At 43.0% G+C, this 24,167-nt stretch overlaps 1 protein-coding gene across 1 annotated transcript in view; it reads left to right on the forward strand.

Moving 5' to 3' along the window:
- HYDIN (HYDIN axonemal central pair apparatus protein) overlaps positions 1-24,167 on the forward strand; it is a 373,932-nt gene that overhangs the window by 325,249 nt on the left and 24,516 nt on the right. The window contains exons 61-73 of the mRNA XM_032486698.1: positions 4,242-4,446; positions 4,995-5,230; positions 7,018-7,169; positions 7,260-7,449; positions 11,022-11,124; positions 11,341-11,619; positions 13,135-13,277; positions 15,288-15,506; positions 17,663-17,823; positions 20,081-20,178; positions 20,953-21,160; positions 22,351-22,563; positions 23,033-23,171. Of these exons, the coding sequence (XP_032342589.1) occupies positions 4,242-4,446; positions 4,995-5,230; positions 7,018-7,169; positions 7,260-7,449; positions 11,022-11,124; positions 11,341-11,619; positions 13,135-13,277; positions 15,288-15,506; positions 17,663-17,823; positions 20,081-20,178; positions 20,953-21,160; positions 22,351-22,563; positions 23,033-23,171 (2,346 nt within the window). The remainder of the gene's footprint in view (positions 1-4,241; positions 4,447-4,994; positions 5,231-7,017; positions 7,170-7,259; positions 7,450-11,021; positions 11,125-11,340; positions 11,620-13,134; positions 13,278-15,287; positions 15,507-17,662; positions 17,824-20,080; positions 20,179-20,952; positions 21,161-22,350; positions 22,564-23,032; positions 23,172-24,167) is intronic.

Raw genomic sequence — 24,167 nt, forward strand, 5'->3', positions numbered from 1 at the left:
TCAGTAAACTTGAAGGCAGAACAATAGAAATTCCTCTGTATGTTTCCTATTGCTCCCATAACATATTACCTCAAACTTAGTGGCTTAAAGCAATACAAATTTTTTATCTTCTGTAGTTCTGTAGGTCAGAATTCTGACACAGGTACCAATGGGTTAAAGTCAAGGTATTGGCAAGATACCTGCATTCTTTTCTAGAAAATACAAATTTTTTATCTTCTGTAGTTCTGTAGGTCAGAATTCTGACACAGGTACCAATGGGTTAAAGTCAAGGTATTGCCAAGATACCTGCATTCTTTTCTAGAAACTTTAGGGGAGATTCCATTTCCTTACCTTTTTGACATTTCTAGAAGACACCTGCATTCCTTGGTTCATGATTCCTTCCTCCATCTTCAAAACCAGCAATGGGGGATTGGGTCTTTCTCACGTCACATTATTTTAACCTTGTCCATAGTCACATCTCTTTCTAACTCTTTTCTGCCTGCTTCTTACATTTCTAAGGACCCTTGTTATTACACTGGACCCAGGACAATACAAGATAATATCCCCATCCCAAGGTTCTTAATTCAGTCATATCAACAAAGTCCCCTTGCCATGTAAGGTAATATATTAACAGGTTCCAAGGATTAGAATGTCAACATCTTTATAAGAGATGTCCAATCGTAGATGTCTGAGAGTGCCAAATCTAGACAAGAGAGAAAATAGACTCTGTTCTGAGTCTACTGAAAGTCTGTTTAGTCCAATGGGAAAAAGCTAACAGACCCTCAGGGACCTGTGGAATGATAACAAAGAATCTAATAACCCTGTCATCAGAGTTCCAGAAAGAGCCAAGAAAAGGGTGGGGCTGAAAAGGTACTCAAAGAAATAATGGCTGAAAACTTACCAAATTTGGGAAAAGATTTAAACCTACATACTCAAGAGTCTGGGCCTCAAACAGGACCAACCTAAAAAAGTCCATACCAACACAGGTAATAGTCAAACTTCTAAAAACTAAAGACAAAGATTCTTGAAGTCAGTGAGAGAAGACTGACTCCTTATGTACAGGGAGGAAACTATGTGAATGACAGCAGATTTCTAATAAAAAACCAAAGTGGTCAAAAGGAAATGGCACAACATTTTGCAAATGCAAAAAGAAAATAACTGTGAACCCAGAATCTTATATCCAGCACAAATATCCCTCAGAAATGAATGGAAAATCGAAACTCTCAAATGAAGGACCAACAATCTGTCCTAAAAGAATAGCTGAAGGTAGTTCTCTAAACAGAAAATAAATAATAAAAGAAGGAATCATGGAACATCAAGAAGGAAGAAAAAACATGGCAAGCAATTATATGGGTAAATTCAATAAACTTTCCTTTTCCTCTTGAATTTTCTAAATTATGTTTATCAATTAAAGCAAAGGTTATAACACTGTCTGATATGGTTCTAAATGGATGTGGAGGAAATATTTTAAATGCCTATAAAAAGCAAAGAGTGAATAAGCAATTGACAGGCAACATGGTGAATATTACAACTGAGATGTATACGGAGGGAGAGGCTCCAGAAAGATGGAGGAATGAAGGCCTCCTGTTCCTGATATCTGTTAAAAGTTATCAAAGACTTCAGAGAGGAGGAGGTGCTTGGTTTGTGTATTAGACTGTGTTTAGCTACAAGTAACAGAAAATCAACATTAGTGGTCTAAACACATAGCAGATAGGCAGTTGCTGGAGTTGGTTTACAGACTTTTTGATGTTTGTAATTCCCTTGACTTTTCCTCGTGGTTCCAAGATGGCTGCTGCAGCTCCAGCCACCACATCTGCATTAAAGGCAAATATAAGAGGAAGTAGGTACTCTGCACTCTGTGGACACCAATAGTTATTGATTGAATTGAAATGACTTTTCTACATGTTGGTTTTTATGTCTTTTCAAGTACTTTCCTCTTCAACAAAAGCCTACTTAATTAACATATATAATTTTCTACATATGTTTCTATATCTGTTAATATATGTATATTTATTTATATTTTTATATATTGGGGGGAGGTTGCCTTATTCACCAACTATCCATTCAGTGAAACAGTCTCTCCAATACCCTACCTTTCATTTCCAATGAGCTAGTTCTCTCTCCCACCTTGGTAATTCAGTCTCAGGGTCACGCTCTAGATGTCACATCACAGGAAACTGAGGTGCTTCTGAAGTCTTGATTTCTAAGATCCCTTTCCCTGACTGTCACTTCCCCTTCTCCCATCTTGCTAGCTCAAGTCCACCAGTTCTGCTGTTCTTTGACCTCACTGTGATCTTGTTCCTTGGAGGCAATACCCAACCATTCTAATTATCCAGAGCTTCTCCTTATCCCCACCTTATGTTCTTACCACCAGAGCACAAAGATTCCTTTTTCTCTTCATCTTCACCAACTCTTGTTATCTCTTGTCTTTTTGAAAATAGCCATTCTAACAGATATGAGGTGATAATCTCATTGAAATTTTTTTTTTGGCAGGGTGGTTGTTTTTATTTTGGGGTTTTTTTAATTGCCAAATATTTTCAGCATGGTTATTCTTTACTGAGGTTTAGGAAACAAGGATTTAGAGTTTGTAATATTCCTTATTTCAGATCATCTTACGGAGTCATAAATCAGTGAGCTGTGTTTTAATAAAATAGGCAGTGGACCAGATTTGGCCTCTGGCCATAATTTGCTGACCCCTGGCCTAAACAATTATAAACCCTTGGGCCTAACTAACTTCAAGTTTTAGTGCCAGTTTTTTCAGTGTTTCTCTGAAATCTTAGAAATTCATTCAATGTTTTTCAGACTCATGTTTTTCAGTTTATAAAATGAAATTGGGTTAATAATTTTAATTGGCTTCATATAATTTAATGAAGAATATTTAATTAATTAGATCAAATGATTTTAACTGCAGTAAAGTAATAAATACAGTGCCTGGCTCAGAATTTATTCAACAAATACTGTCTATGTCAGACATAAATCTGGAGAGATGTGAGGGGGAAAAGTAGTAATAAGTTATATTGTTATTTATAGAAGGTTAATGGAGGAGTGAAGAGAAGTTCATAAACTCTATACAATTCACTGACCAATCACCTATTAAATAAGAAGCTTTAAAAAATTTAAAACACTGATAAATTAGCTGCCAGGAGCTATCACCTGTGTGCTAAATAGAGTCTATGTGGCTTTAGTTAAGTTTCTAATGAAGTCTTGACTGGTGATGCTAAAGGTATAAAAAGATCCTCACTGAGGTTTTTATTTGCATTTCCCTGATGATTAGTGATTAACTTTGTTAATATGATTAATTAATAACCTTGAAATAGGGAAATTATCCTGGATTATCCTGGACCCAGTGTAATCACAAGGGGATCAGGTATCAGGGAAATGGGTAGATGTTGGTTAAAGGGTACAGACTTCCAGTTATAAAATGAGTAAGTTTTGGGGATTGACCTAATATTCAACATGGTGACAAGTTAACAATACCACATTATATACTTGAAAGTTGCTAAGAGAGTAGATCTTAACATTTAAGATCATCACACACAAAATAAAATCGTAATTATTTGAGGTGATGAATGTGTTGACCTTATTGTGGCGATCATTTTGCGATATATTCAGGTATCAAATCATCATGTTGTACACCTTAAACTTACATAATGTTATATGTCAGTTATATCTCAATAAGGTTGAGGGGGGAGAAAGGAAGGAGGCTTCTAAGGACCAGAAGAATGCATGACAACAGCCCATGGTTTGAGCACTGATTCTGTGCCAGATGCTCTCCCTGGAAGCCTCCAGTGATCTCAGGAGAAAGGCTTCATTTTCAGGATAAACTAACACTCAGAGAAGTCTCTTGTCCAAGGTCAGACAGTTAATATACAGCAGGGCTGGGATTCAAACTAAGGAGTATCTGACTGAAAAGTTCATAATCTTAACCCTTACTCCACCTGTGCCCCTCTGCTGGGAGATTCCCATCTGGGTAAGTGTTGTACTATGCAGACTATGTCTGTTCCCTTAAACCCCACTCACATATGATTTTCAGAAGGACTGTGCATAGAGACAAGTGCTGAAAGGGCCTGCCCCTGAAGACCCCCCCCCCAACCCCAGGCCCTCTCTGCCTCCAAGAGGAGAGCTGGGGCCCAGAGAGAACCTATGGGGAGAGACCCCACCATCTGGTCCCTCCTGACACCATCTCAGGATTCTGGTTAAAGGGCTCAGACTATGATCCCCAGTCTGCCTCCACCCCTCGCCCCTCCCACCCTTTCCTGCAGGCTCGCTTCACCCACGGTATGTTCACCGTGTACCCTGGGTTTGGCACCATCCCCTCCGGAGGAACGCAGGTCATTACCGTTGACTGTGTGGCTGACCCCATGGGAAGATGTGAGGAGTTTATAGCTATCGACATCTCTGACCGAGACCCAAGAGACCAGCCTGCTGGCATTCCTTACACCCTGTTGGCCGAAGCTTGTCAACCAGGTACTGGGCTCTCAGATGGGACAGCACCCCTTAGTCTAGGATTCTCAGGTGAATAGTGTTACCTGGGAGTCATGGTGCGATGGGATATGGCACAGGACCCAGGAACACGGCATCCTGCTCATGGCCAGGCCACTCCCTGTGAGTAACACATGTGCAGAGAATGATAGTCAGGGACTGAGTGTACTATAACTTTAACCCAGCAAGCTGGCAGAGGAAGCAGAGACTGCTCCTCTTGCTTTGGCTGTAGGTACCCTGCAGTCTCGCACCAAAGTGAGCCAGATGCCTCCTTCCTTCCTTCACTCACCCCAGATCTTATTCCTGTTTACCACTGGAAGGAAAAGGTAGTTGGAGTCTGGAGACCAACAAAAGCATCCAAAAGAGGAAGAGAAGATAGGATTTATCCCATCACTCACACCCCGTTGTGTGAATTCCTTTGCCTCTCCTCTGTCATCGTTCTTCATTGAAATCTAAACCTCTAGATTAGGAGTTACAGAAAGCAGGAATTGAGCTTTCAGGCTTCATCTCACAGCCTTCCCTCCACTCCCCAGCCTTCGTGACTGACAACAACGCCTTGATATTTGAAGAGCACCAGGTCTGTAGCACCACCAACCTGTACAGCATCCTGCAGACCATAGAGAGTGGGGGGCTGTTTGTGGAGGATGAGAACAAGTTCATCTTCTGCAACGTCCTGGTGGGCCATCAGGCCAAGGCTCGGTTCAAGATTTGCAACATGGGAAAGATCACCTGTGACGTGAACATTGTGGTTAAGCCCATCTCCAGCAAGGTGAGTGGCTCCGTGGCCTGGGCCCCCAGGACTGACCCAGAGCCAGGACAAGAGCTCTTGGAAGCTGCTGCTCTTGGACCTGTGTTGTGAGTGGGGACTGTTTGGCCCTCAGGCCTGCGAGAAGTTGCATGAGGTGACTGGAGGGGGCTCACCTAAGTCAAGGGGCATCTATTTGCCCCAGTGGATGTCTTCTCTGAGTACCTCTGGTACACGGGTGGGAGCAGTGCCCTTATCTATCAGACACACACTGTGTGCTCACAGTAGACAGAGCACCCTGGGGAGAGCCAAAGACAAGGGCCTGCTCAGGCAGGCCGCCTCAAGTTGCAGGTTGGCATGTAAGGGGGATTTGGGGGATGTCAGAATATAAGTGTAAGGGGAAATGATGAACATTTTTGAACATTATTGAGCCCCTGCTGTATGCTAAGCACGATGCTGAATGATTTTCATTATCTCATTTCATCCTCACAACAAGTTTGCATTATTGGACCTTGTGTTATTATCCCCACCTTATAATTAGGGAAAGTGAGGCTCAGAAATGCTAGATTCCTCCCCTAGGTCCCAGAGCCAAGGGATGTAGGGCTTGATTTAAAGCCAGGCTTCATCCACATACAAGATAAATAATAAATGTCCATCTCAGGGTCTGCTAGACCAAAACTGCCTTCCTCTTGGAGTCAGACCACCTGAGATCCTTTTTCCTGGCAGTGGAATAAAAAATTCAGGATCCAAGAGAGACAGCTTTAGTCAATGGGTTTCACTCACCCTTAATTTCCAATCAGTGTGCTACAAACACTGCCTAGTCTCATCTCAGCCACTGCAGTTCTTGGCCTGAAGGTAGAATCTGGGCCTCTGTGGCCCCTGTGCCCCAGAATTGGCATCATGCACACAGCTGGTGGTGGTGAGGAGATGTCCAAGAGGGCTGGCCTAGTCCTGAGCCGAGACTAGTGTGTATTCCCAGGAGACAGTCACTGAAGAGGGGCAGGAGTTGAGAGACTGTCATTACTCTCTGACCTCATTTGGGGCAAGAAGGGGCAGCTTTCTCCCTATTTCATACCGAAAACATGAAAAGTGAGCAAGCCTGATTTCTAAACACAGATAGGTTTTTAACAGGAATTTGCAGCCATTATGTTGTAACATACTGTCCCTTGGAAAGAGAAAAGAAACCTTATGCTCTCAGTTTAAGAATAAGAGGGAACAGTCAGTCTTTCATCCATTTGCCTCCCACAAGAATAAAAAAATCCTTTAAAACAAATCCTATGAGGCCATGCCAGGGGTCCACACAGTCCCTGCAGTCTTCCCAAAACACTGGAACAGACAGAACAGATAAAGCGCTATGGCAGGTGGTTCTATCTAAAGTTCTTGGAGTGGCAAGGAGTAGAAGCCCACGTAGGATGGTCCCAACAAAGCAAGGCTTGCTTCAGTGAATCCGAGACCTCAGATATAGGTCAGAACACATTATGTAGCCAGAGCTCTGTAGGACTAGAACTGTCACCTGAAATCCAACTTTTAGAAGACCAGACAGACAGACAGACAGAGAGAGCTATCTGAGATATGGTTTAGTTCATCTATTTGAATCAAAGACCAGGCCAAGCCCAGCCAACTATTGCTGTGGGGTGGATCCCCAAGTACCCAGGCTGCTCCTCCCAGGAGTGAGCATGCAGGCAGTGGGACATTTCTCCCACAGAGTTTAGAGAAGGGAGATTTCACAGTAGGGCTGATAGAGGTGAGCAGCAAGCCCAGTGCAAGTGCAGAGTCACCAGCACACGCCGACCCCTGCTCCACCTCCCTAGATCTTTGCCCGCATCACCGACATCTTTGAAGTGGAACCCAACAAGATGTGCATCGCCAGCCACTCACATGCCTTTGCCACGGTGTCCTTCACCCCGCAGACCATGCAGACCTACCAGTGTATCTTTGAGGCTACCTTGGATGGCTTGCCCAGGTACCAGCCCCCCAGCCCCACTGCAGGCCACACTCTCTGTGGAATGTCATTCCGCCATGCCAGGCTGAAAGGTCTTCCTGTTCCCCACAGCAGCCTAGCCAAGAACCGAAGCCTTATGTTTGATATCGTTGGAGAGGGGAACCTCCCTCGGGTGACTGTTGTGCGGCCAGTTCTCTGTAACCAGTATGGAAACCCCTTGCTCCTCTTTAAGAGGCTTCTGCTTGGCCATTCAGAGACACTGCCTCTCATCCTCAAGAACAATGGCACCATCCCCGCCAAGGTACTGCTGGAGGGTGAATCCTGGGGTGAAAAGGGAGAATCATTTAGAAGTAAGACTTCCAATATTGGGGTCTCTGCCATCCCTAACTTGTGACAGCTTCTTTGATGTTCCTCATAGATTATCTTGTATGAGACATGGGACATGTGCAGTGGAACCAGGCATGGTCTCTGCCCTCAAGGAGTGTAAGAAAGCAAATTACCTAGTACACTGATAATTAGCATGTGAGGCAGTGAGCAATGATATACACCAAGCTAAATGAGTAGGATTATGGGTATTCTTAGTGTCTTCTTTACTTTTTCATCTGTAATAAGGAAAAAGCAAAAGAAATTTCAAAAGGGGTAAGACATACAACATCTGAAGGGACTTTTGGTTCAGCGATTATGTTTTTATTTCACAGAAAAAGTGATAGATTGTATAAGTGTGTCACAAAGAACTGTAGGACTTTTTTAAATGCTCTACTCCCATCTAGGGGAATCAAGAGAAATTTCACTCTGAAATGACATTTCAGCTGGGCATCAAAAGATAGCTGGGTTTCAGTAAGTGGGCATGGCAGTGAGTAAGTTCCAGGCAGAGAAAGAAAACTGCAAAGTCAAGGGCATAGAAGCAAAAATATTTATATGTGTATGTGTGTGTGTGTGTGTGTGTATTACAAGCAGAAACTAGCAAGCACACAGCTACATGCACAGAAGCAAATATATATATACACATATACAGAGAGAGAGTGCAAACAGGAACTAGCAAGCACACAGCTACGTGAGAACATAGGGTTATAGATAGAAGAGCAGCAAGAAAACAGAAGGGCAGAGTGAGGGGACAACTTGTAGAGGGCTTTGGATTCCACCAGACACTATTCCTGTTGATGTTATTGTTCCTACAGTTAGGACTCACTTAGATTCACCCACAAGTTACCAAGTTTATTGCCCTCCATTCCTGCATCTCCAACTTAACACCTGAGATCCATTTCCTACCTACTGAAGAATACTCATTAATCTGTCCATAAGGCAGGTCTGCTAGTGGTGAATTCTGTTTTTATTTGAAAAACTCCATTTTTCCTTCATTTTAAATGTAATTTTTACCAGCTGTAGAACTCTGGGTGGGCAGTTGTTTTCTTTCAGCAAATGGGAGATATAATTCCAGTGCATTCTGGTTTCCATTGTTAGTTCTGAGATGTCAGCTATAAGTCAAAAATGTTCCTTTGAGGCAGTCTTTTTCACCCCAGCTTTGTACCTTCGTCTTTGTTTTCTGCAGTTTTACTATGATGTGTCTAGGTGTGGATTTCTTTTAGCTGATTTTTCTTGGAATTCACCAGGCTTCTGGACTCTGCAGTTGATGTCTTAAATCAGTTTTGGAAAATTCCTAGACATGTCTTTAAATATTGCTCTTTAAATAATGGAATACCATTCTGTCTCATCTCTCCTTCTGGGAGGCCAAGTAAATGTACGGAAGGTCTTCTCACTATATCTTCTGTGTCTCACAACCTCACTGTATTTTCCATCCATTTTTCTCTGGGCTTCATTCTCCACAATTTCTTTTGACCTGTCTTCAGTTCATTAACTCTCCATTTGGCTGTATCTAATCTGCTATTAAACCTTCCATTCAGTTCTTAAGTTATTTTGCAGTTCTAGAATTTTTATTAGATTGTTTTTCAAATCTGCATAACCAGTTTTTATAATTTCTAGTCTCATGCTGAAATTGCCAGACTTGGCTTTTGTTCCCTGAACACAGTAATCACAGCCATTTTGCAATCTCTATCTGATAATTTCAAAATCTGAAGTCCCAGTGGGGCTGCTGTTTCTTCTTAGTTTTGCCCATGTTGTCCTGTCTCCTCATGTACTTGATTATTTTTTATCACATGTTGTATTATATTTGAAAAGTTATTTAGAAACTAGACTAAGGATAATATTTTCCTTCGGAGACAATTTTTGTTTGCTTCTGCCTAGCACTTGAGAGAACTAGAAATGCAGGATCACGTTAAACTCATTTCAGGGCTTGAGATTTTCTGTATTACACAAATAATGCTGAGCGGGATTGCTGTCCTTCAGAGAGCTGATTTATATCCAGCCTAACCTTTGTCTTATTATTCAGACCTTTGGAGCCCCAGTCTAGATAAAGCAAAGAAAGCACTCCCACCCTTCACAGGACTTTTGCCCTCTTAGCACCAAGAGATCATCAAAAGCACAGTTCAGCCTCCTTTGTGCCTCTTCCAGATTGGCAAAAGCTCCAAGTCAAAAACAGCCCCAGAAAGTTAGGCTGGCCTCTGTGAATTTCCGTGCTTTCCCAGACCTTGGTCTGGTTACCCTTCATTGTCTTCTTAGTTCTCTGACACTTCTAAAGTTTGGGAGGGGCTTGTTTGTTTGTTGTCTTGCAATGTTTTTTTTATTGTCTTGAGTCCAAATTACCTAGTTTACCATTACCTTGCATGGTTTCCATCATTGTGGCTTTACAAAATGTTTTAGCACCCACTCCCTGTTTTTATAATTTTTCCTTGACAATTTTTGCATATTTAGGCTCTCATATGAACTTTAAACATCATTTTGTAAATGTTCCTCACAAAATCCCATTGGGAATCCTATGAATTATTTGGGGAGAATTTTTTGTTTTTGTTTTTTTCAGGGAGAGGTAATTTGGTTTTCATTTATTTTTTAATGGGGGTTCTGGGGATTGAACCCAGGACCTTGTGCATGCTAGGCATGCTCTCTACTGCTGAGCTATACCCTCCCCTGGGGAGAATTTCTATTTTAGAGCATTTAGGCTCTCCACCAGGAATAGCATTTAGGATTCCAACCCATTTATTTTTATCTTCTTTTATGTCAATATTTTTTCATATAATTCTTTCATATAGTTTCTTATTAAGATTATTTCTAAATATATAATTTTTACATCTCAGAAACTTCTATGTGATGTCACTGTTTCTTCCTTCTTTATGCCCCATTTTTTATATTGTTCAATCTTGTTCATGATAATGCCAGCATAACTTACCTTCTAGAAGTGTCTGCTGGTTTCTCATACCTCAAATCAGATATACAGCTTTAGTTTTTTAAATCAGCTTCTGGCTTCCAGTGGGCTGGAAAACATCCCTTTTCTCCAGGTAAGTAAAGCAGATGCCCACCTTGGTTTTCCTCCTCTCTTTGTTAAGGATGCTTAACATAACACTATCAGGCATTAGCACCTAGAAGATACTGGTTTTTAGGAACTCACATTCATGCAGGCCCTCATGGAATGACAAGTTTTCATTTCCATTTTCTTAATCTAGTGTATATTTTACAACTGCCTCTGTCAATAACATACAAAGGCAACCCCGTTTTGACATGACTTAGCTGGGTGAGCTGGAAAGTCACCTACACTCTCTGGACCTCTGGTTCCTCACTTGAATAGCAAAGGCTGAACTAAATTTTCATTTGTTGTCTCCAGATCTAATATTTATATCTCCCTCTTAATAAGAAACTCAAAAAGTGAGCACTAGGCAGGATGATTTGGGGGGTACTTCCCAAACAGCACAGTATCTCACTCCAGACTCAAAACTCACGAGCAGCCTGTAAGCTTAACACTCAGTCCTGCTTGCCTTCTGCCAGCTTCATGTTGACCTGCAGGACCAACTAGGAGTTTTCTCCCTGAAAGGGAAGCCCTCTACCTCCTACATCTACATCATAGAAGAAAACAAACCACATGCAAAAGGTAAGTTGGGAGAGTATAGCTTCTAGAGAGCATTGGGTCCCAGAAGCTGTTTTGTTAGGGGACCCAGCCAGTGTCAGATGCCCAGTCTTGTCACCAGTTGCCTCTCTAGCCAAGGGTCCTCCCCACACTAGGTCTGCTTTCCCCTGAGTCCAGGTCCTTATGGATGCATCTTCCTTGAAACTGTCTCTAAATCATGTCTCCCTCTTCTCTTTGCAGCAAAGAAAGCTCACACAGCCTCCCTGGTTGTTCCTCCTGGAAACACAGCTGAATTTGATGTGGTTTTCCACTCCCTGAAGGTTGGGAGAATGGCGGGCATCATCCACTTGTCAGTGATCAACAACCAGTATGAGGAGACTGTCATCCACCTTGTGGGAGAGAGCTACAAGGATGACATCACCTTGGACAACATCCACGGGCTGGTGGCTTCCACCATCCAGGAGGCCTCAGATACTTCTGAGATGTTCAAGGAAAACACAATGGAAGATTTGGTGGCAGGTAGGAGAAGCAGCAGTGAGGTGTTGGCAGCTGTTGGCTCTTGGATCATTTTAATTAGAAGTGAAATTTGAATAAAAGACTGGCTAGCTGCCTGGGAACTTAGGAATGAATCTCCTCTCTGTTACTGTTTGCTCCATTGTGCCTGGCTCAGTCACTGCACTCATCCATACGTTCTCTCAAGGAACATTTATTGAACATCAGAGGGCATGCGTCTGGAGTTCCAAGGAGTAATTAATAAGAGAATCTGCCCCTTGGAGAGCTTAATCTTTGAGCTCAAATTCCAATTTAGCTAATAAGTGAAATTCAAATTCACTAAGACATGAATACATGTGTCTCTGTAGTTTTCCCTGTCTATACCTTTTAGCTGGCTTGTGTTTGAGTTGTCTGTTTCATCTGAATCACATATGCTAGACATTCTAGGAGAAATGACAGGCTTGTTTAATTAGGGGGATGTAGTTTGTGCCACTTGTAGAAGTTCATTCTCCTTAGCTTCACTACTCGATGCACTGAGAGCCTACAGCATCAGCACCACCTGGGAGCTTGTTAGAAATGGGAATTTCATATCCCACCCCAGCACCTCAGACCTACTGAATCAGAATTTGCAGTTTAACAAGATCCCTAGGTGATTTGTGTGTGTATTAGAGCTTAAGAAGTGCTGCCCTGCAGTCTGTCAAACACCACATTTGGTTGACTATATTCTTTGAATAGAAGAAAATTTACTTCATCATTGTTATCAAAAAGCATTTGCTAAACACCCTAATTGTGTGGCTGATTGCTATGAAGTGAGCTATAAACACAGTCTCAGTTTTTCTAGGAGCTTCACTGTAGTCCTGAAATGTAGTATTAAACAGTCCATACAACATGGGCTAAAATCAGTGCTCCTCCCATATCTGGTGTCTTACCTCTGCAGCTACAGGGTGACATCTCTCTTGTTAGGGGTCAAACCAGAGACAGTAGTGAACCTTAGTTCAGAAATTAGATTTTCATACATGATAAGGCTATCAGATTTAGAAAATCAGGATACAGGAGTCCCCATTCAATTTGAATTTCAGATGTTAAATTTGAATTTTAAATAAACTATGTATAATTTTTAGCATATTTGTGTCACAGATTTTTGCATGGGACAGACTTATACTAAAAATTACTCATCATTCATCTCTAATTCAAATTGAATGAGGACTCCTGTATTTTATCTGGCAACTCTAACCTTTAATAGTACTCTTTCAGCAAATAAATGTGGAGGGTGGCTATGTTTTCCTTTGTACAAATGGAGGTGAGGCTAGGGTGGGTGGATGGATGGATGGATGGATGGATGGATGGATGGAAGGATAAGTACATTCCCCTGGGAGAAAGCATGCTGCTCAGGGACTCCAGGGATTTCCAATATAACCATCCAAGGAGGGTGGAGTTGCATGAGGGTGCAGCACAGTGTTTATCAGGTGCTGCCTCCCTGGGGAAGGGAGACTGAGGAGGAGCCCAGAGAGCACTGACTGGCCTCCTGCTTCTGTCCCCTAGCTGCTCTGGTGGACCACATCCAGTTTGGGGACTGCCACATTGGAAACAGCTATAACGTGAGCTTCACAGTCACTAATCACAGCCAAGTAAACGTGATACGGTTTGAATGGCCCCTTTTAGCTACAGTTTCTTTCTCCCCACAGGTGAGTAAAAACCAGTCACTGTTTTCTGGACTCCCTTAAGCCTAAGCCAACATCAATTTGATTATCATCCATTCCCAAGGATACATGGGAGGGGATGGATGTATCCTTCACTCAGACCTGGTACCAAAAGTGTCCCCTCTGGTCCAAAAGCAAGACTGTTCCTAGGCTGATGTTGAGGAATTACATGGAGACCTACATGGATGCAGACAGGTCCCAGTCTTCCTCTTCCCCAAGTACGGACCTGTGTCCCCCTAGGTGTGTGTTTCTTTAGAGTGTTAGTCCTGCAAAAGTGGCTCATCAAAAGCTAAAATGGGAGTGGTGGATGTGGACAACAGAGATTTAGAAAATGTTACAAGTTACATCTTTTGCCTAAAGATTCCCACTGCCCTTCAGCACATTAAAACCTAGTTAACTCTGTTTTATCTGGAATTTCCTATCCCCTTCTTTTAGCCTCTCACAGCACACGTTTTATGAATTGCTGGCCAAAGCTCAACATTGAATGAGGCCTAGGACAACAGATCCTTGCCCCTGACCAGCGCTTGCTTTTCACAGACAGTTCACTTCTGATTTCCCAGGACTGAATGTATCCACGGCCTCCTGCTCCATTTTAGCCACCGAGTCTGTTCAAGCATAGAACTCTGGGGGGACAGAATGAGGAAGGTTGGGAACCCTGCTTTGTCACCTTAAATCTTAGGGTGCTACCAGGAAGGGATGTAAAGTCGGCAGAGATAAGCTTCTTATAGTCCATTTACATATATCCACATGCACACACTCAGGCATACATCTGCACCTGTACACACACACACACACACACACACACACACACACACACAGCTATGGCCTTGGGAAATATTAAGCTTTCTTCTTTCTTCACTTTCCAGAGCAGGGAGAGCTTCTTGTCTATCAGACACATGAAAGGACTGTATACATAAGACTGTATATAGTATATATGTGGGCATGTGTGTGTGAGTTTATGTATGCTAAATCACAAATGTTTTCTTTCTACAAACCAAATTGGACTTCCCATATATCTGGAATACTTCAACAAATCTCAGCCTTTTTGGTCTCGGGACTCCTTTATATTCCTAAACATTATTGAGCAACCCCAAAGAGCTTTTGTCTATGTGGTTATGATTAACATTATTTGCATATTAGAAGTTAAAACTGAGAATGTTTATAAACATGTATTTATTGATTTTAAAATTAATAACAAACCTATTACATGTTAATATAAATATCATATTTTTATGATAATGGCTATATTTTCCTAAAAAAAGTTTTGAGGAGAATGGCATTGTTTTACATTTTTACCAGTCTCTTTAATATCTGGCCTAATGGAAGACAGCTGGATTCTCGTATTTACTTCTGCATTAAATCTGATGCAATGTCGTACGTCACGTAACCTCTAGAAAGCTCCATTGTATACTCATGAGAAAATGAAAGTGAGAAAGTCAAATAACATCTTAGTATAATGATGAAAGTAGTTTTGACCTCATGGACTCTTGAAAAGGTCTAGGGGATCCCAAAGGTCACAAGATCACATTCTGAGAATTGCTGATATATTGTGGACTTCTGTCCATAATTTGCACTGATCATATGATTAAATACAGATGTTTAAGAGTGTGGCACCTGGAGCCATACTGCCTGGGTCTGAATCCAGCTCTTCCAAAATTATTGCTATGACCTTGAGCAAGATCCTAGTTTCCTCATCTGTAAAATAGGGGTTCTAGCTCTACCTCTTATGGGGTTGTTGTGGGGATTTATAGAATTTTACAAATATTAGAATAGTGCCTGAAGCTTGTAACAGTTTAGTAAATGTATCTGCCCTTTTTTTATGGTTATATTTCTATCTAAGAACCTCTTGTAGCTATTTAAGACAGTCTACACATATGGGCTTGAATGAAGCATTTTTTGCCAAGACTTTGGGCTCTACCCATAGAATGTCACCATCCTGCATCAAATCGCCAAGACTGAATTTCCCGAAAATCCTAACACAAGGCTCTTTCCCAGATCGGCCACCTCCACCCTGGCTGTGCAAAGGACATAGCGGTGACCGTGAAGTCGGACGTTCCCATCAACCTGAAGAAGATGGGGACCAAGTGCAAGCTCTCCAAGATCATGTTTCCGCTGCCGGCAGACCAGGTCCCTGACTGGGATGACCGCATGCACACGGTCAAGTGGGTAGACATGCTCAGAAACACGCCCGGGACTTTCACTACCAAACGGAAGGTGAGTGGGGACATCAGGCCTTAGTCTGGCCAGGCCTGCCATGCTTGGATGCCTGCTGCTCTCAAGCTCAATGCCTCATCCTTTCCTTCTTTCACTGAAAAAAAACAAAAAAAAACCAAAAAAACGGTCCCCATTCCACTTGACCTGAATTTCCATAAGTGGCAAACTCAACTTTCAGGCATGCTGCCTGCCATCCACACTTCACTTACCACCTGAACCACACACCTGAGTGGATGGAACTTTAGTGTAAATCTTGAGATCTAGTTGAGCAAGTCCTCCCACCTTCTTCCTCTTCAGAAACATAACTTGTCTTTCAGCTGCTTCCTTTTCCCTTCCAGTGTCCAGAATTAGCTTTATTATAATCTCTGCTTCATGATAGAATCTCTTCTTTGGCCCATGCATACCCCTCTTTTCATTATTCCTTGGTTGGTTTCTTTTCAATAATATAATAAACAGAGGTGAACCTGCACCCAGCACAGGGAGTAGAACATGGATCACCTGTGTGGTTCTCAACCGTTCCATCTCTTCTCCCCCCTAGCGGTGGCCACTCTCCTGAATCTTGTTAACTCATCCCTTGATTTTTGTTTTCTATTCCTTTTTTAACCTATGCATTCTAAAAGGCGTATTGTTTAGTTGTAGTTTTTAACTCTGTTTTTTAAGGATCATTACGTGTGGTCATCCATATTGTTGCACGTGGCTATAGTACACTCATGTCACTGCTAGATCAAAGTCCATGGTTATTTACCCATTCTTCTTTTGAAAATAATTTGGGGCTTGCTACTATGAACAGTATTTCTGTGAGCATTATAGTTCATGCCACATGGTGTTCATTTGTAAGAATGTATATTCCTAAAATGTGTCATAGGAAGTGGAAGGAATTTCTTCTTTTTTTTAAACATTTTTTATTGAGTTATAATCATTTTACAATGTTGTGTCAAATTCCAGTGTAGAGCACAATTTTTCAGTTATACGTCAACATATATATATTCATTGTCACATTTTTTTCTCTGCGAGCTACCACAAGATCTTGTATATATTTCCCTGTGGAAGTGGTATTTCTGAGTCATAGGATGTGGGAATGTTCAACTTTCCAAGATGATTCCCGAGTGTTTCCAGAGTGGCTCTTTGCTAGTAGGAGTGTAAATTGGTGCAGCCACTTTGGAAAACACTCGGGCATTATCTTAGAAAAATGTGAGTAGTAGTTATTTTATTTTTCATAAACTCTTTCATTTCTATATTTGTCTGCAAATGTCTGCACCGTATTTATCACTTACCTTTTCACTTTCTTTAATGTATCTTTTTGTGATTATCTCCATACTGTTTTGTTCTGAAGCGTTTTGATTATTCTTGGTCCTTTATTTTTCTGTATAATTTTGAAATCCATTTACCAAGTACTATGAAAACGCTGATGGAAACTTCATTGGAATTGGATTGCACCTATAAACCAGTTCAGGAAGAACTGACAATTTTATGACATTCCTTCCTTTAATCTCTCTACTTGTTTAGGTCTTTCTAAAGTTTTCTTTTTAACTGCCATTGGAGTTTCTTTAATAGTAATGGAACTCTTCAGGTTTTTTAAATTGTTTTGGGGTCCATTTTATTAAATTGTTTTCCTAAGAATTTGCCCTTCAACTGAGTTTTCATATGTATTTTCGTAAAATTACTTATAATATTTTCTTCTCAAATATTTAAATATCTGTAGGATGGATGGTAATGTTTCCCTTTTCATTTATGGTATTGGTTATTTGTACTTTCTCTTTTTTCTTCTTGATCAGTTTCACCACATGTTTTCTAAATCTTTTCAAATAAACAACTTTTAGCTTTGTTGGTCTTCTTCTCTTTTAGATTTATTTTCTATTTCATTAATATAAATTCCTATCTTTATGATTTCCTTTATTCTACCTTCTTTGGAGTCTGTCTGACCCCAAGACTCATGCCTGTGCAGTCTTGATACTCTCAGTAATGTCTTGTTACTCAGTTTCTTCCCTTCCTTTTGATGAGTCACTTTAGGTTTGCCTTCATCATTTATTCTGGAACTTCAGTTTACGAGTTGGTGCTCATTTGCATACGTAGAATAAAGCACTGTCTTATCTCCCCATTTTTCCTGTGAAGTGGCTGGCTCTGCATCACTGAGAAGACAACTGGCTTTGTTACAGGTGGTAGAGATGGATCCTGAGCCTGCTCACTCAGTTCTAGAAGAAAACTACCGAGAACTGCAGCTACAGATCAGTGCCAACGTGAATTTCGCCTCATACCAGTGCCAAATGAGTGATGTGCACTTTAAGGAAACACTGGTTTACCAGACCCGAGTGTTTGAGTGAGTCATCAAAAGCCTCCTGACCCTCTCAGAGAAGTTCTTTCATCCCTCATTTACTCACTCCATCAAACTTTTATGCAGTGTCCACAACATCTGTGTACGCCGCCCTAGAGGGCCTTCATAGGTCCAGTGAAACATTCAGACCACAAAACTATTGAAGTTCTCGTTTAAAATCAAGATGTAGACCTGGAAGCACAGTCTACCAGGAGGGTGGCATCAGGCCTCAGTGAGACCAGTCCTTGCAACAGTCTGTATCACCACCCAGGAACTATTTTTGTTGGCCCCCAGTAACCACTCAGAAAATATCCACACTAGTGGTCATGGGGTCCATCTTAGCTTAGAAACCCCATGACCAATAGAAGCCAACATTTCTCAGAACCACTGTGTGACTATAGCTTCCAGGATCCCTGGAGGGGATGTGGCCAGTTACAAGAGTCACTGCACTCAGAGACCCCAAACGCTATGCCTTCCCTCCAGGTGATCATGATTCCTCCCAGACCTAAAGCAAGTTACCAACCGCAGGTCGTTTTAACTATAAACAAGATTGTCTAATAATATAGCTGGCATTTCTCCCTTATCAGGTTTCCAGGGAAACAGAGCTAGAAAGTTAATTCAATGTCAAAATTGTCTTTAGAAGGAGAAAGGGTTATGTTAACCCTTTAACCACACTCAGATGATACAAGGACACCTTGAGTCCTGCTCTCAGAGAGCTCATGGCAGGAGTTTGGGGAATGGGTGAAAATAGGTATGATGGTTTGGTGTTCTGTGCATGCGGCAAGTGTACCTAAAACAGACCAAGATATGGGGAGACACAGAGTGTCCGGGAAGGCTTCCCAGGCAAAGTGGGGCCCAGCTGAACTCTGGAGGACAAATAGGAGCTGACAGGTGAAGAAGTGAGAAAAGGGGCCTTTAGGCAGTGAGAGCAACATGCGCAGAGACAGATACAGGGGGAAGGCCTGTGACTGTTCTTTGAGAATCACAAACGCAAAAATGTAAACCACTGACATTCCTAGTTTATAAAAATTAGTAATTAACTTGTTCAACTCATTTTACATTTGTGGCACTTAAATTGTCCTCTCAAATTATTACAGAACCAAAAGATAGGAGATGGGACATGGGACCTTCTGCTGACGGCCATTTCACCTATAGCAGGGGTCGGCAAACAGTGGCCCGCGGACCAGACCTGGCCAGCTGCTTATTTGTGCAGATAAAGTTATGTGGGCACACAGCCACATGTGTTCATTTTTGTACCATCTCCAGCTGCTTTTGCACGACAACAGCAGAGGGAGTAGTTCCTGCAGAGACCTCTGGCACGCAAAGCCAAAAAACCTTACTATCTGGCCCTTTACAAAAAAGTGTTGACCCCTGACCTAAACCAAGAATGTTTTACTAAAAGTATTCTGTGCCACTGAGATTGCTCCCCTTTATAAAGATTTTCTTTAGGATAAAGACCAGTGCTTGTAAATTCACACAATTCATAAATTCACACAAGCCCCTGTGGTCAAAGCTTGACTTCAGACATAGCTGCATGGTCTATCTGGACTGGATTAATGGAAATCTAATCCCTACACCCCACCCTTAGACCTACCCCCCCACCCAATTCTCAACCCCTACTTCTCCCCTAAAACTAAGAAAAGCGTGTGTGTTTCTGTCTTGCACAATCATTTTCTTGTAACTGTCTGCAATCAAGTTTACTAGTGATTCAAGAAAAAGCTTCTATCTCCCGGTTCTTGTCTGAGAGCAAGAAAAGTCTCCGCCAATTCAGAATTTGAGACAAGTCTGTGTCTCAGCCAGTGAAGGGGTCTCAGGCAGGGGTCAGAGGGGTTCTGACCACCAGATGTGGTTTGTTTCTGATTGAAGGTGATTCAGGAAGGGAAGGGCTATGGAATTTGCACCTGAGGAAGGTACTGTCCTGTGAAATAGGTTTTGTTTCCTTCTTCATGGGAAATTTTCAGGATTACCGTGTTGCAGGCTGAGAGCTTATTGCCTGGGGTGTCGGTGGTATGCAAGATGACTTAAGTGTTAAACATTTGGATACTTTTAATAGCTATGTATATACTTTATGTGTTTTAGAAGGAAATATAACTAGTACATCAAAGGCATGATTTCAGATAAAATTGCTTAAAACTTGCCTTTGAAGAAATATTTAAGAAACAAAATGATTTAAAGAAAGAAATGAACAGTACAGGCAATGTGCCGACAGCACAAAAACCATCTGTAGCACATTTCTCAGATCCATTTCCTGATCTGTTTGCAGGTTTGAACTGATTAATTCAGGAAGCGTGCAGCTAGAATTCAATTGGATCTCAGAAGAGACGGCAAAGTCTGTCAGCTTTGCAGTGCCAGATATCCAAGGTAAACGCAATGACAGGTAAAACCCAGGGCTTGAACTTTTCCCAATTAGCCTTGTTCATGGAGAAGACTGCTGCTCCAACTATCCCCGAAGTAGCAAAGGAGAAGCAGAGCAGAGCCCTCTTGGCATCTACGGAGCCTAATAGGCCTGCGAAGCTCAAGAGCTGACCTTGTCCTTCCAGGAGCCCAGACCCTGGCCCCCTACTAGGCCAGTGCCACCTCTGATGGATCCCTAGAAGTCTTCTCTTTTAGATTTTAACCTTCTCAGAGATGAGTCTTGAAACTGATGAAAGCTATGATCCCCAGGAAAATACACACCAATGCCCAACTCACAGTCAGTACCTGTGAAGTACTTTAAAAAGGGCCCAACACTTGATGGGCAAGTGTCCATTACCACTGTTTCAATTCTGGAGATTCCCAGACCTTCACAGCTCCCAGGCTGTGAACCCCTACTTTTAAACAATGATTCTTCAAAAATTATGTTTTCAGCATATTCTTGAGGCCGATGACCCAAAGACATCTACTTAACCCCCACCCCCATCCCAAACCAAAAAGAAACAAACTTGAAAACTTGATGGAATTTCTGGAAGTATTTTTCATGGGTCTCTTGGAGAGATAGGAGCCAAGTCCTTACCCCAGGGCCCAAAGTTAAGTATACCTTCTGGACGAGGTGAGCTCACAGACCCCACAGAGGTGCCTCAGGACTGGGAGTGTGCTGCCTTCCACCCGCCCTCCCCTGCATGTGCAGAGTATCACTGGCTCTCTCTCTGCCCCCAGGTTCCTCCCAAAAAGACCAGCCTAGCCAGGGCACGCTACACACAGGCAGCACTCTGGACAGTGCCATGGACCACTGGAACGAAGCTTCCCCGCCACCCTTCTCTGTGGAGCCTGCCTCGGGCATCGTGCCCGTGGGGAAGACTCAGAAGCTCAAAGTGAAATTCTCCCCACTGGAGGTTGGAGACTTCGAGAGCATTTTTATCTGCCAGTAAGGACCCAAGCTCCCTGCACAAAGTACTGCAGCTCTTCACCCCTCTTCTGTCCCACCACGACCACCATTCTTTCCAGCCTGGGCCCCTCCACAGCACCACATAGCCACATTTCCCTTTGGAAAGGTCAAGGGGGCCAGCCTTGTGAGAACAAGGAGCATCTGGTCTTTTGTGTTGCTCATCAACCCTCTGTAGACTCAGCCTCTCGCCCACCTCCCCATCCCCAGCCATACACAGGATTCCACTGGGCAACAGAAAGGTGGGTGGGCAACCAGGGGGCACCTAGTCCTGGGACCAGCATAAACTTGGGGAAGTTTTCTTATATCTCTTCGGAGACTCAGTTTCCTCCTCTGTACAATGCGAATAACAATACCCACCTTGCAGAGCTGTTGTGAAGACTAAATGAGGTGATTCAGGTAAAGAGCTTAGAACAGTGCCTGGCACACACATCGTACAATAAGTATTAGGTGGTGGCGGCGACAAAGGTGGTAGACCTGGTACCCAGTAAGTGAGGAGCCGATGGGCAAGATCCAGTTAAAGGAAGTCAGTCAATAACCTCTGGCAGTGAAAGTGCCTGATGGGGTACCTGCTCCCAGGGAAGCCCCGTGGAGGACACCCACCTCAGAGGGAGTCTGTGATCCATGGCCTAGGGTGGCAGAGACCTAGGTGAGCCCTAAGAGTGTCCAGAAATCCTGCAACCACAGTGCAGGGACCCTTCCTACACCTGGGCCCCCTAAGCTCGGTGCTGGTGCTAGAGGTCTGCTCATATCCAGTTCACTTTTTCCAAGGGGCTCAGGGTAGCTTTTTTAGGATATCTGGGTCATTTCTTATATCCCACTAGACACATATGAGAGGGCCCAGAGGGCTAGACTCTGCTCACTTTACAGCAGGGAGATTTTCTCGCCATTGATAAAGGAAGGACTTGAGGCCAGAGAAAGGTACACAGAAGGAACCAGAATTCAGGCTCTTCATACTCAGCCCATTCATGCATTCGTTCACCCAATTTTTAATTAATGAGTCCCTACTGTGTACTTCAAGGAGCTGAGCTTATGTTGTCGATCAAGGCAGATGCAGCCTCTGCTTTCATGGAGCTCTCATTCTAATGGATATGAGATTTATTTCCACCAATTGAGAAAGCGAAAAATGATTAAAAAATTTAAAATAGATAAGAGTAACCTTATCCTCTCAGGATTCCTAACCTGCTACCTGGAGAGCAAGGCCCGGTCCTGTCAGCAAAAGGGCGGAGCAACCTGCCCTTCTGTCATTTTGAGCTGAAAGACTCGGACTACATCAGAGGTCATCGGCGCAACCCAGACCTCCGAGGGCCTAGCAGTGGGGCCCTGGACCCGCACACTCGGGTGATCGAGTTCATCAGTGTGGGCATAGGAGGGAGGAACCTCCGGTGAGTAGTTCAGTTTCACGCTGGTTGAGTTCATGTCAGTCAGTCCTTCTAAAAACTCAGAGGAAGAATTCAGAGAAGCAAGCTAGACTGACACCTAGAAGCAACACTCCATATCCTGGGATCTGACTTCAGAGAACTACAGTGAGAAAGCTCAATTCTGTCTCCTTAGTTTTGACACTGGGGGAAATTTGGAAGATGTAAAAATGTGATCACTGACTACCACCTTGACCACAGAGGATCCCTGGGACAGAAGGGCCCTGGGCATCACTACTACTCCTCAGTCCAGAATTCTAGCCAGACTTTGGTCTCCCAACTGAGATGCAGTTTTTGCTCCTACAGTAACAAAGTGCCCAGAGCAGTTCTGATTCCCATGTAAGGGGACAGGCACTAGGGCAGATCCTAAGAAAGCTTCCCTTAATCCTCAACTCCCTCACTCACTCTCTGCTTTTAATTCTTTCCCCTTGGCCAGGACTTTTACAATCCTGAACCCAACCAATAGCACCTACTCCTTCTGCTGGATCTCTGAAGAAATTGAAAGTCTCCAGAACCCTCCAGCCTTCACATGCCTTACAGAGAAGGGCGTCATCCTCCCTGAAAAGAAAGCTGAGGTGTGTGTGAATGGGGACCACTTGACCCAGGGCTTTAATCATTCTGTCCCATCCCCCCCCCCGATCCCAACCCCCATATAGCAGGCGTGCTGTGGAGCAGGGGTAGAGTTAAGGAGAACAGACTAAGGGTGCATTCATCAACAAGAATTTCTTGAGTGGCTACCTTACATGTTAGACAGTCCTCCTGAGCAATGGTTGAGCTCTCTTGGTTGGCCATGGAGAAAGAGAGAGCTCTAGTATTTGAAGCTTTAAAAATTGAGATTATTAAAGCAAGGAAAGGAGAGCTGGACACCACTGCCTGGGGACTCTAGGACTCATACAATAACAAGGGACTGACAGCAGTGAAATAAACAAGGGACTGACAGCAGTGAAAGGACACAGATGTGTTTTTACTTGGCCAGGCCACAGGGAAAAACAGAAAAATGGAGTCATGTCACATGGCTTTGTCCTAAAGCTCACACAGTGATTTAGAGCAGAGGGTCAGACTTAAAGAAATATGAACTTGCTGACCAAAACAGATCCATGGGCCCCATGTACTGTGAGTTCCACAGAGAATCTTGGAGGCAGGAATAAATCCATGAAACAGAAGTTACAAATTCAGAAGCCCTCAGGAAGTTCACACAAATGAATGACACCATCCAAGGGGACAGCGATAGGGAACGCTGGGCATCAGGGCTGGCTAGCTGTAGTGCTTCTCTGCAGCTCACCACACAGACGAGTGGGCCCAGAGCTGCTCATTCTCCCAAACTTTTCAGTAAAAGCCAAAATTACAAATTTCTATTTGAACCTTTCCATTTTTGTATGCCATCCAAAGACGTGGCATGAAATACAGCAGCCTAGCCAGCAAAGGCAGTGAGCAGGGTAGACCCCCTTAGAAATATTTGTGGGCAGGACACGCAGACATTGATGTTTCTAGTACAGCCAAACTTACCTGCCCTTACACAGAGGGTAGAAGGTGGTGCGCTGGTAATGTCAACCAGCGTAACCCCAGTGCTG

The sequence above is a fragment of the Camelus ferus genome, chromosome 9 (assembly GCF_009834535.1).
Source record: "Camelus ferus isolate YT-003-E chromosome 9, BCGSAC_Cfer_1.0, whole genome shotgun sequence".
In the NCBI taxonomy this organism is placed as follows: domain Eukaryota; kingdom Metazoa; phylum Chordata; class Mammalia; order Artiodactyla; family Camelidae; genus Camelus; species Camelus ferus.